Below are 12,763 nucleotides of genomic sequence, written 5' to 3'. Positions count from 1 at the left end.
CGCATCTATTGAAAAAAACCCTAAGCACAAACAGAGCCGACACATCCTTTCTTTCAAATCGTCTGAAAAATTAACTGCTTTGATTTGTAATTTTGGTTTACTATTCTCTGTGATATCTATTAGATGGATTTGCTATCCATATTCAGTGATAATAACTTTTTATTTCTAACTTTCAATCTTTTAGGACTTTTAGAAACTTGTGAAATATCACTCTTTAAAAAGTAACGCTGCTCTTCAGAATTTTGAAAAAAAGGGTATGCTCACTGATGCAGATAGATCTGCTATAACAGAAGCTGTGGCTAATGCCATTTTCTAGCTGAATCACTTGTAAGTATATTACAGTTCTTAGCTCTTTGACGGAATAAAAATTTGTTAAATCGTATCTTCTCTGACTTTCTTTATAGGCCGACGACAGGTTCCGAATACAACATTGCGGCAACTAAGCTATGTGAATTGTTTTCGTGTGAAACTAAGGTAAAGTTTACAAGCGAAAAATTATTACTAAAATTGGTAAAACTGAAGGAGAGCTCCCTTCTCACCGATTTCGATGAATTTAGGCTTAATCGACGCGTTTTTGCACAAAACGAATGAATCTGGCAGAAAAAAGCCCCGCTCGGCCCCGCGACGCGAGATATTAACTGTTAAAGTTGACGACTATCAGGTTATGAGACCTGTCATACCGACGCGATGTAGCGACTGGTAGCGACCACGAACATGCCCTGCGGCCATATGCGCATGCTCCGTAGCCGCACGCGTATGCAAAAGAAGGTCACGTGACAACTGTCCAAGCGGTAAGTAAAACAATTTCAAATGTTGATTCTCTTTTGTTAATTTTACGAGTCCAATAAAGGACACTGCGTCGGATGTTCGACGTACGACGATCCGACAATGAGACTGCACGAGTTTCTCGCCGTAACACACGATAGAGAAAAGTTAATTAATTATTTAATCGAGCATCATTTAATTAATAAAGAAATACAGTGTCCAAAATGTAATAATAAATTAATAATTGATACAAGTAATGTCAGATTTCGATGCCGGAAAACACATTATGAAAAAAATTCCAGCAAAAAATATGTAAAAAAACAATGTCAGTTCCAAACAAGTGCAAAATGTGATACGTGGTTTAGCAAGTCAAAGTTAAGCTTAGAAACCGCATGCCGACTGACAGCATACTTTATAATGTTACGGCCTCCGCGACATCGATTTTTGTGCACGGAGTTACAACTTTCCGATCATTCGGTTGTTGATTGGATTTCCTTTTGCCGAGAAGTAAGTATAATTTGATACATTTAATACATGAAATATAAATATTTTAAATATATATTTAGCAAATTTATTTTAAAATGATATAGGTTTGCATATACTGGGCCGAAAAAAATTCGACTAAACTTGGAGGCTTCAACAAAATTGTTGAAATAGACGAGGCTAAAATCGGCAAAAGGAAATACAACCGTGGCCGAATTATCGAAGGGAAATGGATCTTCGGTGGATATGAACGCGATTCAACAAAAATATTTCTTGTTGCGGTTTCGGATCGTACAGAAAAAACTTTGCTGGAAATCATAAAGGAGTGGATCCTACCTGGGACGACGATAATGTCAGATTGTTGGAAGTCTTACAATTGTTTAAACAATGAAGGCTTCCAACATCTGACCGTTAATCATTCCATGAATTTCGTCGACCCAGATACTGGTAAGTATAAACATTTTAAATAGTTTACAAATTTTTTACTTTAACTATGATATATTAAAGAAAAATTAAGAAATGTATAAATGCATTGACAGTTTTTTAAATTTTAGGAGCCCACACCCAGCACATAGAACGCGTTTGGAGAGAGGTAAGAGCTAATATCCCACGGTACGGAACACGTACTTCACACTTGGTGGGATATTTAGCTGAATATCTCTTCAAACGCGTTCATGATTACGAAGATCGGTTGAGCGGTTTTTTCTGTACGATTGCGGAAATGTATCCACCGAAGATCCCTGGTGAAGCTGAAGCAGATGTCTCGGAGGCTTCTACAAGTGCAACTTAAAAGGAATATTTGCTAAACCACGTATCACATTTTGCACTTGTTTGGGACTGACATTGTTTTTTTACATATTTTTTGCTGGAATTCTTTTCATATGTTTTTCGGCATCGAAATCTGACATTACTTGTATCAATTATTAATTTATTACCACATTTTGGACACTGTATTTCTTTAGCAATTAAATGATGCTCGATTAAATAACTAATGAATTTTTCTTTATTATGGGTTACAGCGAGAAACTTGTGTAAAATAATATAAATATGTACTTTTCATATACCAACTATTCTCTGCTTTAACAAATTACACAGAAATAATTTGTTAAAGCAGAGAATTGTTGGTATATGAAAAGCACATATTTATTTCTGTGTAATTTGTTAAAGCAGAGAATAGTTGGTATATGAAAAGTACATATAAATATGTGCTTTTCATATACCAACAATTCTCTGCTTTAACAAATTATTTCTGTGTAATTTGTTAAAGCAGAGAATAGTTGGTATATGAAGAGCACAGATTTATATGTACTTTTTATATACCAACTATTCTCTGCTTTAAAAATTTTATTTCTGTTTTGTTAACTTCAACACGCTTAATATCTGTAACAGAAATAATTTGTGTTCAAAAATATTCTCTGTTGTAATCAAAACTACAAACTTGAAAACAATATATTAAATTTTATTATTTATTAATTGGATTAAAGTTGAGATCTAACATTTCCTTAAAATAAACGTGATAACTGTATGCACGGCTGCGTCGAATATGTCCTAATTCCTAAAAAGTATAAAAAACATAATAATTAATACTTATTTGATATATACTTATCAATTGAAATTAAAACAATTACCTCGTGATTTAAATAGCTAAATCTATCTTTAATATTGCGCTTCCTTTCCGCTGTATACGCATTTTTCAACGTAAAAGCTAATATTTCGTGCAAAAAAATCTTCGGATACTGCATTCAAGTAAGAAAAATTGACAAGGATCATTCGATTGTGATCTTTGAGATTTTTATCCCAAAACATTTTTCGGATAAATTTGGGCCATGTTTTTGCATCGCCAACAACATCTTGAACCGCTAGCCACGGATTGCTATTTAATTGCTCTATTGAATAAGACATTGTAAAATATTTTTGAATTGCACACAACAATATATGATGTAATTAAGGTTAGGCGCTCAAGTACATCGACTACACATGTGACCACGGAGCATGCGCATGTGGTCGCGGAGCATGTCCGTAGTTGCTGCATCGCGTCGGTATGACAGGTCTCATAACCTGATAGTCGTCAACTTTAACAGTTAATATCTCGCGTCGCGGGGCCGAGCGGGGCTTTTTTCTGCCAGATTCATTCGTTTTGTGCAAAAACGCGTCGATTAAGCCTAAATTCATCGAAATCGGTGAGGAGGGAGCTCTCCTTCAGTTTTACCCTAAAATTAAATTTATTTAATTTATTTATCGTTAACGAATGTCTTTCGTGCGGGAATCGTATTATTGTCCGCCAGTAGGAAAACATAGAAAAATGCTACGGGAAAACTTTCCGATAAAATAAAAAATGTCAAATATGAAGTAAAAAAAAGCTACTGGTTCTTGGGAAACTCATTCTGAATCTTCTTTTGTCTCGAGTAAAAATCGAATCACTCATCCTGCAAAATTTGCAAGTAATAATTGTAATTGCTCTCTCGCTCTTTATTTATAGTTTCTCAAAATTTCTAGCAAGTTTTCGACAGTAATAAAAATATCAGATATGTTTAGCAATAAAGAAATCAGATTTATCAGTTAAATATCCAATACAAAAGGAGAATACGATTTTATAGCTAATTTAAGTATGCAAATGTGTAGAAAATAATTAGGAGAAATTCAAAACTTGTCTCGACTGTTTAATTTTAATATTTTTGGTATATTTCAGGAAGTTGCGATCCAAACGACTCTACGGTTAAAACTGCAATCGCACGCTTCAAATATGACAGTATTGAGTCTTGGCCAGAACTTTTGCGTAATTGGTCAGTGACACGCATCCTTTGCGCTTTCAGTATCTGAGAGAAACTAGACCGATAGCGCAGCTGAATAAAGCAACGTCTTCTGTTCAACAATCGCAAGAGTCTGATGCTTCAGTGAGTGATTATTTCAAAATTTGGGGCGTACTCGCACTACCTAATGGATATCTACTGGTGAGAAAATTGAATTTATACATGTTTCGAATGCGTGATATTCTTTTTCTCGTTTCAAATTTATTCCCTTTTAAACAAGCTAAATTAATTGATTTGTACGGTTGTAGATTCATCAAGATTTTAAGGAATTATATCCTGGAAGAGAAGATGGTTTGATATCAAAGTGGGATTCAACCAAAGATGTCTCAATCAATCTTCTTAATGCTGAAATTGCTAAATCAGATAAGTATGAAAGGAAGTTACTTAAAGATTTGACTGTTACAGATACAGGTATTTATAAGAAGACTGTATTTCGTGGCCCAATTTCTTTCGTTACTTATTTGTATAATTATATATTAATTTATATAACTTTTATTAATTTACTTCAACTACTTTATTTATGTTTTTCAGACAAAAATGACGTAATTCTATTTCATTTACCGCCATCACTTTGCTGTAAAAGGACAAGAGGTGCGAGCATAAATATACCATCCGTCGCAGAAGCCAGAAAGGCCTTTATCCTCCGTGTCCTTGTAATTGTCATTTATAGTAAATATTTCTATTTTATGACAATAATTAAGTACATAAACTCACTGTTTTTAAAAATATTTTTCAGATTCCGGGGGACTTGAATCGTCAAATCAAGGTTCACAGCGAGTGGCTGGCAAATCGCGGCCTCAACTTGCAGCCGACGTTGATATTTGTTGGACCTACTTTATCGAACATTACTGCCAGTTACGTTCAAATAGATGCTGTGCGATATGAGCTTCGTACTCCATTAAAAGCTTTGGATACGTGTTTCAAGGCGTTTCACGCGCTAGACGGTGCGTATATCAAGAGGAGTGCCGAGCAGTCTGGCTTTTTATTCAGAAGTATTTTTATGATTCGTATCTTAAAAAGGACGATAATATTCCTCGAGTAACAAATATACTTAGTTCCTTAAAGGGATTAGTTTCAAAGAAAATCTAGTGCTTAAGACTATTGTACGATTTCGTTTTACGTTGCAGAACTTTTCTTATTTTAATAAAATGTATATTTGTAAGGACTGCCATTTCCAGTTGCCTTCCATTAAAGCATCGTGCTGTCATTTACAGACAATTCATTCATATAATGTTTCTAGTGTGTATAAATGCGCCCAAAATGGTTGCTCACGAGAGTATAATTCGATAAAAGCTTTCAAAAAACATTTAAAAGATAAACATTCTGCTGCTCATATGCTCGATGAAATGCCATTACAGGCTCTTCATCAGGAGCATTTGGCGCAAGTTAATGAAAATAATGTACAACTAAACTTTAATATGAGAAATGCCCTTGAACATATTGGTAATGGTGATTTCAAAATGACGAGATTGTAGACATACATAATATTGCTATTACTGCTCTTGATTTCAAGAATGCTATATTTGTATCATCCAGAGCTTTAATTGCTAAATTATATGCGTCCAGTACTTTGAACAGAACTCACGTGCAGGAGGTAATTGAACTTAGGTCTGAATTTGTTTCTGGCAATTTTATTACAATGCTTCGATCGAAATTATTATCTATGTTGCAAGCTATTGAACAAAGACAGAACGATATGCAGCATTTGATTTAAATGTTTAATATAATAGAGAACGTATTTCAAGGAGACCGAGACCCAAAGAGTGAACGTGCTTGAAGCAAGCCAGTCTTATATATGTCCTAAGATTTATAGAATTGGAGTTTCAGAGAAAATGGTAAAAGTTGGAAACGTTGCTGTTTCAACACCAATAGAACTGACAGGTCAATACATTCCAATGAAATATGTTTTAAAGAACACTTCCTGGAATTACCTGGTGTTTTTGATGGTATTTTGGCTAATGTTGAAAATCTCAATAATTCAGATAAGTTGACTAATATAGTTGAGAGAAAATTCTCTGTGGAAAAAACACTAAGAGAAAGGTTTCGTTACTACGCGAACAACCAACATTTTGGCTGCAAGAGGTAATTAATTTTACAATAATAGCAAAGTCTTACCGAACTTTGCTATTGCAACGAAAGATTTTGCTATTATTGCAAAATTAATTAGCTCTCGTAGCAAAAAATGTTGGTTTACATAGTAATAAAACGTTTCTCTCAGTGAATAATAAGAAAACATTCCATTTAGTATATATTCTTACAAGTTTAAGAATATCTGATACTTGAGAATATTTTTAGTATATATTCTTACAAGTTTAAGAATATCTGATACTTGAGAATATCTTTAGTATATATTCTTACAAGTTTAAGAATATCTGATACTTGAGAATATCTGTAGTATATATTCTTACACATTAAGAATATCTGAAACTTAAGAATCTTTAGAGGATTTCCCTCTAAAACTAAGAGGATCCTCTTGGCGCTTATTTCAGTGTAAAATATTATAAGGATAAGTGGTATATTCATAAAATGAGAATACAATTTTTTTCGGTGTAGCGTTACCCAATGTGCACCGCAAGAAGGTTGCGCGATCGGATTTGGTACATCATTACGGTCCTGAAAAGGACCGATTTCGTCCTTAATTCATGAAAATTATGTATATTACTTGGAAAAAATAAATACAAATCGTATTTAACAATACGATTTTATTCACGAGGCAATCTGTTCGCGGCATCCACGAACGACATTGATAAGCCTAGTCGAAAGATATTTAATATTTCGTTGACGTTGAGCATACTCAACGTACCACGGTAAGTTAGGTATGTGTGAATTGGAAAAATAAGGACCTTGAATATCGAGACTGATTCTCGGAATAACGACGCGGCGATTTTGGAGAACGAATTCGAGATAAATGCAGAAAGAATGAGAGAATAGTTCCGCGACGGAGACATTCCAATTGTACAGATGGAGGATATCGCGACGCTATACGGAGCTCTTGGCTCGGCCGGGTATTACATAAGGATTCATTGTCCGCAACTATCAATTTCACTCTCGAATTCATTCTCCAAAATCGCCGCATCATTATTCCGAGAATCATTCTCGATATTCAAGGTTTTTATTTTTCAAGCAACAAAGTATCGAAGGTATTTTTTTTAACTAACAGACGATATATATATTTTCTTGAATTGAAGACAAAATTGGTCCTTTTCAGGGCCATAACGATGTGAAAAATCCGATCGCGCAACTTTCTCGCGGTGCACATATCATAAATTATGATTTCAATGAAACGTCCGTCAAACGTTGCTTCAAGCGAATCAAATTTTAAACGCTTCTTCAATACAATCGTTCAAAATTGCTCAATCAATTACAAAGACAACGATGGATACGAAATGCTCGATACAATGAAAAAGGAGTATTCAAATACATAACGGTATTAATTTTTTTATCATTATTCATATACATTATTATACGAATATCAATATTCATATATCACGAGAATAGACGTATCATATGTTTCCGAACAAAAAATATTAACAATGTTTAAACCGTTATTTCATCCAATACCCCCGAAATAAATTGACCAAGTATGCAAAAAGGCTTCTATTTATGCCGTCGAGAAATGCGCGACGAGAAGCGTGAAAGTACGTATACATATGTAAGATAAAATTGAATCGTTACGGTCTATTACGTATTAAAATTATATTTGGTTGTGCACTTTTTTATTCAATCATATGAGCAACTTTGAAGCAAGCCAAATTTTGCACATTTTAATTATATTTACTTCTTTCGACGTAAAATACCGAAAGCGGTCGATGGACATAACATATGTAGAGAGAGAGAGAGAGAGATTGATTGATTGATTGATTGATACGTTTAATTATGCCCGAGCAATGGCTAAGGGGCAAAAAAAAGACAACAATGTCTGATTACAACAGCATATGCTCACTCTCAGACAAAGTAATATAATACTAAAACAAACTTATAGCTAACGCAACTTAGAGACTAGCGCAACTTAAAACCTAATAGGGTAACGCAATATAATACAAAAATAGGGAGTGCACAGAACAATGAAGAAAAAAGAAGAAAGAACACAAGACTTATACGTCCGATTCAGATGAAAGCAAGAACATGCGAAGTAGGCTTTTAAATGATGCAAAAGACGATGCTGAGGTAACTGAGTTAGGAAGAGAATGCCAGAAGTAAATGGAGGAAAGCTGGAAAGAGGCTCTATAGGCAACTGTTCTATGAGCGGGAATATGAAAAGTTTGAGTAGAAGATGAAGCAAGCCGGTCAGACTTCCTAAGAGTAGGATCAGGCGGAGTAAAAAGTTCACGCAGGTATGATGGTGAGCTCAAGTGCAGGATACGATAAATCTGGCATCCAAGAAAGTAGTACCGTCTATTTTCAACGGAAAGCCAATTCAACCTACGTCGATATGGAGTAATGTGTTCATCTCGCTTAAGGTCGTAAATAAACCGAATACAACAATTGACAAGTCTCTGCAACTTGGTGTTCAGTTCCTTGGTCAGACCATGGTATACAAGGCAACAGTAATCAATATGCGGTATGATCAAGGTTGTTACGAGCTTGATCCTGAGATTGGTGGAAAGAGAGTTTTTATTGTATTTCAGATTGTATAAAGCATGATGGACTCTCTGCGAAACCAACGAGATATGATTCGTCCAGGATAAATTGGACGTGAGGATGACACCTAAGTTCCGTACCTCACTCACATAAGGTAAAGGCGTGTTGTTTACGACAATAGGCGGTGTACTGCCAAGATCGATGCCGTTTACATACGCTTGACTGCCAAATATGATGACCCTTGATTTTGCAGGATTGAGTTTGAGACCGTTGGAATTGGCATAGTTAAAAATGGCGTTGGCATCTCTCGAAATTAGTTCCAAGGCATGTAAAATGTTGGCAGGTGAGCATGAAAGATAAATTTGAATGTCGTCAGCAAATATCATGTGAAGCACATAACGCAAAATTTTACATATGTCATTGATGAATAATATAAACAAGAGAGGGCCAAGTACGGAACCTTGCGGAACTCCAGATGAGGTAAATACCCAATCAGAGAGGTTCCCAGCATCATCAATAACCGCTTGAGAACGGCCAGTTAAATACGAGAATATCCAGTTTAGGACTGCAACAGAAAAGCCAATTTCTTTAAGCTTGATAAGTAGCAGTAAGTGGGGAACAGTGTCAAACGCCTTGCTGAAATCAAAGAGAATCATAATAGTGATTAAACCTTCATCAATTCCCTGCTTGATGTCGTTGCAAACACGTAGAAGAGCTGACTGAGTATTATAACTCGAGCGATACGCAGACTGTCTGGGATTGAGGATGTCATGCTCGTGTAAATAGTCAAGTATTTGTGCAGCCACTATCTTCTCGAATACTTTAGACAGTTCTGGCAAGTTAGCAATCGGTCTAGTGTCAGACGGAGAAAGAGGTGTTCGAATTTTTGAGAGCGGACGAATATAAGCTCTCTTCCACTCAGACGGAAACACAGAAGAATGTAGAGATCGATTCAGCAAAGACGTCAAACATGACGAGATAATTGGCCAAGCAATACGCAAAACATACAAAGGAATACCGTCGGCACCAGATGCATATGAATGAAGAGGCTTCTCAGAAATAGCCTCAAAAACAGAGCGAGGTGAGACAGAAGAGAAAACGAATTCAGGCCTATTAACAGGAGGGCCTACTAGAGCAATGGCCGAGATATAATCAGAATACATGCAAGGAGGCTGGGCATTAGAAACCGAAGCATAGTATAGGTTAAGCTGATTAGACGTAAAAAAATGTAACGGAGAAATAAGAGTCGATTTCGCAAGTCCCAGCCGAGCCAATTCCCGCCATAATTTAGCCGGATCAGTAATATTGATGAGTGAGTTGTAATGAAAATCACTCTTAGCACGCTTGATATCCGCATTCAGCTGGTTACGGAAAAGTCTGTAGGTCGCGTAGCCCAATAGAGAGCGGGAACGTTTAGCCTGTTTGTATAACTGATTGCGGACACGCATACGAGCCACCAATTCCGACGTAAGCCATCGTGCTGGAGGCCTTCTGACCACGAATGCCCTCATAGGAGCAAACACATCAAGAGTCTGCAACAAATTGCGAGACAGCACGTTGCAGAAACCGTCAACATTGGTGTCAGACAGCTCACCAGTCTCAGCCTGAACCACATCAGCAATAGATCTAAGATGTTCAACAAATTCAGAAGCATCAATGTCTTTGAAGTTTCGTCGAGACATGGAGCGTTGAGATACAAGACTAACATTAATTGATAAAGACAATTCCAAAATATCGTGACCAGCAATGAACGGGCACGAAGATTTCGTGAATGATGAAACTTTGTCTGCATCATCCACAGCCAAAACATCGAGCCATGAATCTGAGGTAGCCGTATGATAGGTAGGTTCAGAGTTGATAATATGCAAAGATAGACTGGACATAAGCGCACGCAGATAATTCGCTTCATAGCAATCAGAGGATAAATTACAATTTAGGTCTCCCCCTATGACTATATTTTTGTAAAGATGTGAGAATCCAGCTAGAGACTCAACAAAGTCATGCAAGAAGAGGCCTTTAGGTCTTCTGTAGATGGACGCGAATAACACTGATTGACCGTCTGGGAAACGTAGTTCGATGAGCATGTACTCAGGTGAATTAATATGAAGATTGCTAGAGGTAGCTAGAATTTTGACTTGAAGTGACTTGTTAACATAACATGCTACCCCCCCGCCCATCCGTCCCACTCTGTCATGCCGCAACAAAAAATAATTATCTAAGGCAACCAAATTGTCGGAGATATCTGCATGAAGCCAAGTTTCAGATACGGAAATAACATGGTAAGATTTGGTCATAAGGTGTAGTCGGATGAATTCAATATGACCACGCAAAGAATTCGCATTAAATTGAGCTACTAGAAATTCAGTTGACCTAGAAACAGGGCGACAATGCATAACGGAAGACGATGAGCGATTAGCATGGGTGAGTCAAACAAGCTTATCAAAATCTGCGTGGGAATCGATCCGAATAACAGGCTTGCCATCGGAATGTCTAACATGAATGCGACCCCCCTTTACCCATACATAACGATATGACCGCTCCTTAGCAACGCGTTTAGTTTGTTGCAGCAATTCGTAGCTGTCCTTAGAGAGCATCTCATTAATATATACAAAACTTTTTGAGTCGTTACCACAAATCTCACCCTGCCTGATTGTGCCTTTGGTTCGCTTTTTCGAGATAATCAGATCGCGAACAGTACTAGAGGTTACAGTAACGATTAGTGAGTTACCAGTTGCGGCATTAGTTTGAGAAGACGAAGAACCAGGGGGAGACTTGCGAACGGCTCTCACATTAAGAACATGAGGTGAGATGCTAGAAGCGTCAAGCACCGCGAGCATATTCAGAGCAGCTACCGACGGAGCAACAGAGAGCGGTTCCGGCAGCCCAGACACGATGATCTCGTTATCGTTGCAATCCTGCCGACCCAAGTGAGTCGCTTTTAAATCCTGTAGTTCCCTCTTAAGAGCCGCGTTCTCTAGTTCCAACGACGAAATGCGCTGAGTATTACTAGCTACGGTTTCGGATAAGCTATTAATCTGATCGAGCTTACTATTAATTACATCGTTTGTACGTTGCTGACTCTCAATGAAGGCTGAAATTCTAAGATCGGACCTTGTAATGTCGTCATTGATTCTCTGCTGATTGTCGATGAACGCAGAGATCTTAGAGTCAGACTGCTTCATCTGCTCGATCAGACTTAACAAAAGCTCATCTGTCGCAGGCAATGGGGTTGATGAGGTCGACTGAGTACGCGAGTCAGTTAAAGAGGCCATATTATCAAACTCAAAAGAAAGTGCGGTATTATCAGTTGTTGGTGTAAGAGGGGGTAAAGCCAATGACGATAAAAGAGATACGCAACACGATTCAGCGTACCTTGACACTGAATACGCCCTGATACACCCGGGATGAAACACTCTACTGCACCCGCTGCACTCAATCGACCTGTTCGCAATTGATTTCTTACACTTGCAACACGTAGGCTGCATGTGTGCTAAGCTTAACTGACCCCAACACGAAAACACACGCAAAAACTATATATACACGCAAAAACTATATATACATAAAGTTCATCAAGATGCAAGCAACGCCGCAAGAGTCAATCAGATGAGAGCCCAGATGAGCGCGTGCAGACACTCCGCGTACACTTTGCCGACCTGACAGTAATGTCAACGCTCGAGATCGATCAATCGCACGCAGGTCAGCCAATCAGATCACAGCAACACTTTGCCGACCTGACAGTAATGTCAACGCTCGAGATCGATCAATCGCACGCAGGTCAGCCAATCAGATCACAGCAACACCGCACAGGTCAGCCAACAGGATGATCGAACTCACGTAGATCGCTAAAAGTACCACTCCAACGGCATGCACACTTCGGAAATAAAGTGTAGAAAGAGCAGGTCAGATAGTCGGCACATGCGCAACAGGGGTCGACGTCGTTCAAGAATAATTCTCAGAATTTAGGTTACAATCATGAGAAATATTCGTCACTCAAATGCCAATAATCAGGCGATAGCAGAGAGGAGATATGAATAGCTCGTGACAAGCAGCAAAAAAACATGCTCACACCTGTAACAAAGGAGCCCGAAGGCAGCTTACGGCAGAGATATGTCGATTCAAAGCAG

The 12,763-nt window shown here is 37.6% G+C and overlaps 1 protein-coding gene across 1 annotated transcript; it reads left to right on the top strand.

Moving 5' to 3' along the window:
• Positions 1–544: 544 nt before the first annotated feature.
• Positions 545–2,340, top strand: LOC139813729 (uncharacterized). The gene is made up of 3 exons (XM_071779397.1): positions 545–1,272; positions 1,356–1,695; positions 1,803–2,340. The coding sequence occupies exons 1-3, from the start codon at positions 889–891 to the stop codon at positions 2,036–2,038; spliced, it is 960 nt and encodes a 319-aa protein (XP_071635498.1). The 5' UTR covers positions 545–888; the 3' UTR covers positions 2,039–2,340.
• The last annotated feature ends 10,423 nt before the right edge of the window (positions 2,341–12,763 follow it).

Source organism: Temnothorax longispinosus, chromosome 5, assembly GCF_030848805.1.
Source record: "Temnothorax longispinosus isolate EJ_2023e chromosome 5, Tlon_JGU_v1, whole genome shotgun sequence".
NCBI lineage: Eukaryota > Metazoa > Arthropoda > Insecta > Hymenoptera > Formicidae > Temnothorax > Temnothorax longispinosus.
This window is presented reverse-complemented; position numbering and strand designations above follow the sequence as displayed.

What these genes read in the sequence shown, in the direction of transcription:
- LOC139813729 (XM_071779397.1), top strand. Translation starts at nt 889, where the DNA reads ATGAGACTGCACGAGTTTCTCGCCGTAACACACGATAGAGAAAAGTTA. An exon ending in GGATTTCCTTTTGCCGAGAA is followed by an intron (nt 1,273 to 1,355) that starts GTAAGTATAATT and finishes AAAATGATATAG; the next exon opens with GTTTGCATATACTGGGCCGA. An exon ending in TTTCGTCGACCCAGATACTG is followed by an intron (nt 1,696 to 1,802) that starts GTAAGTATAAAC and finishes TTTAAATTTTAG; the next exon opens with GAGCCCACACCCAGCACATA.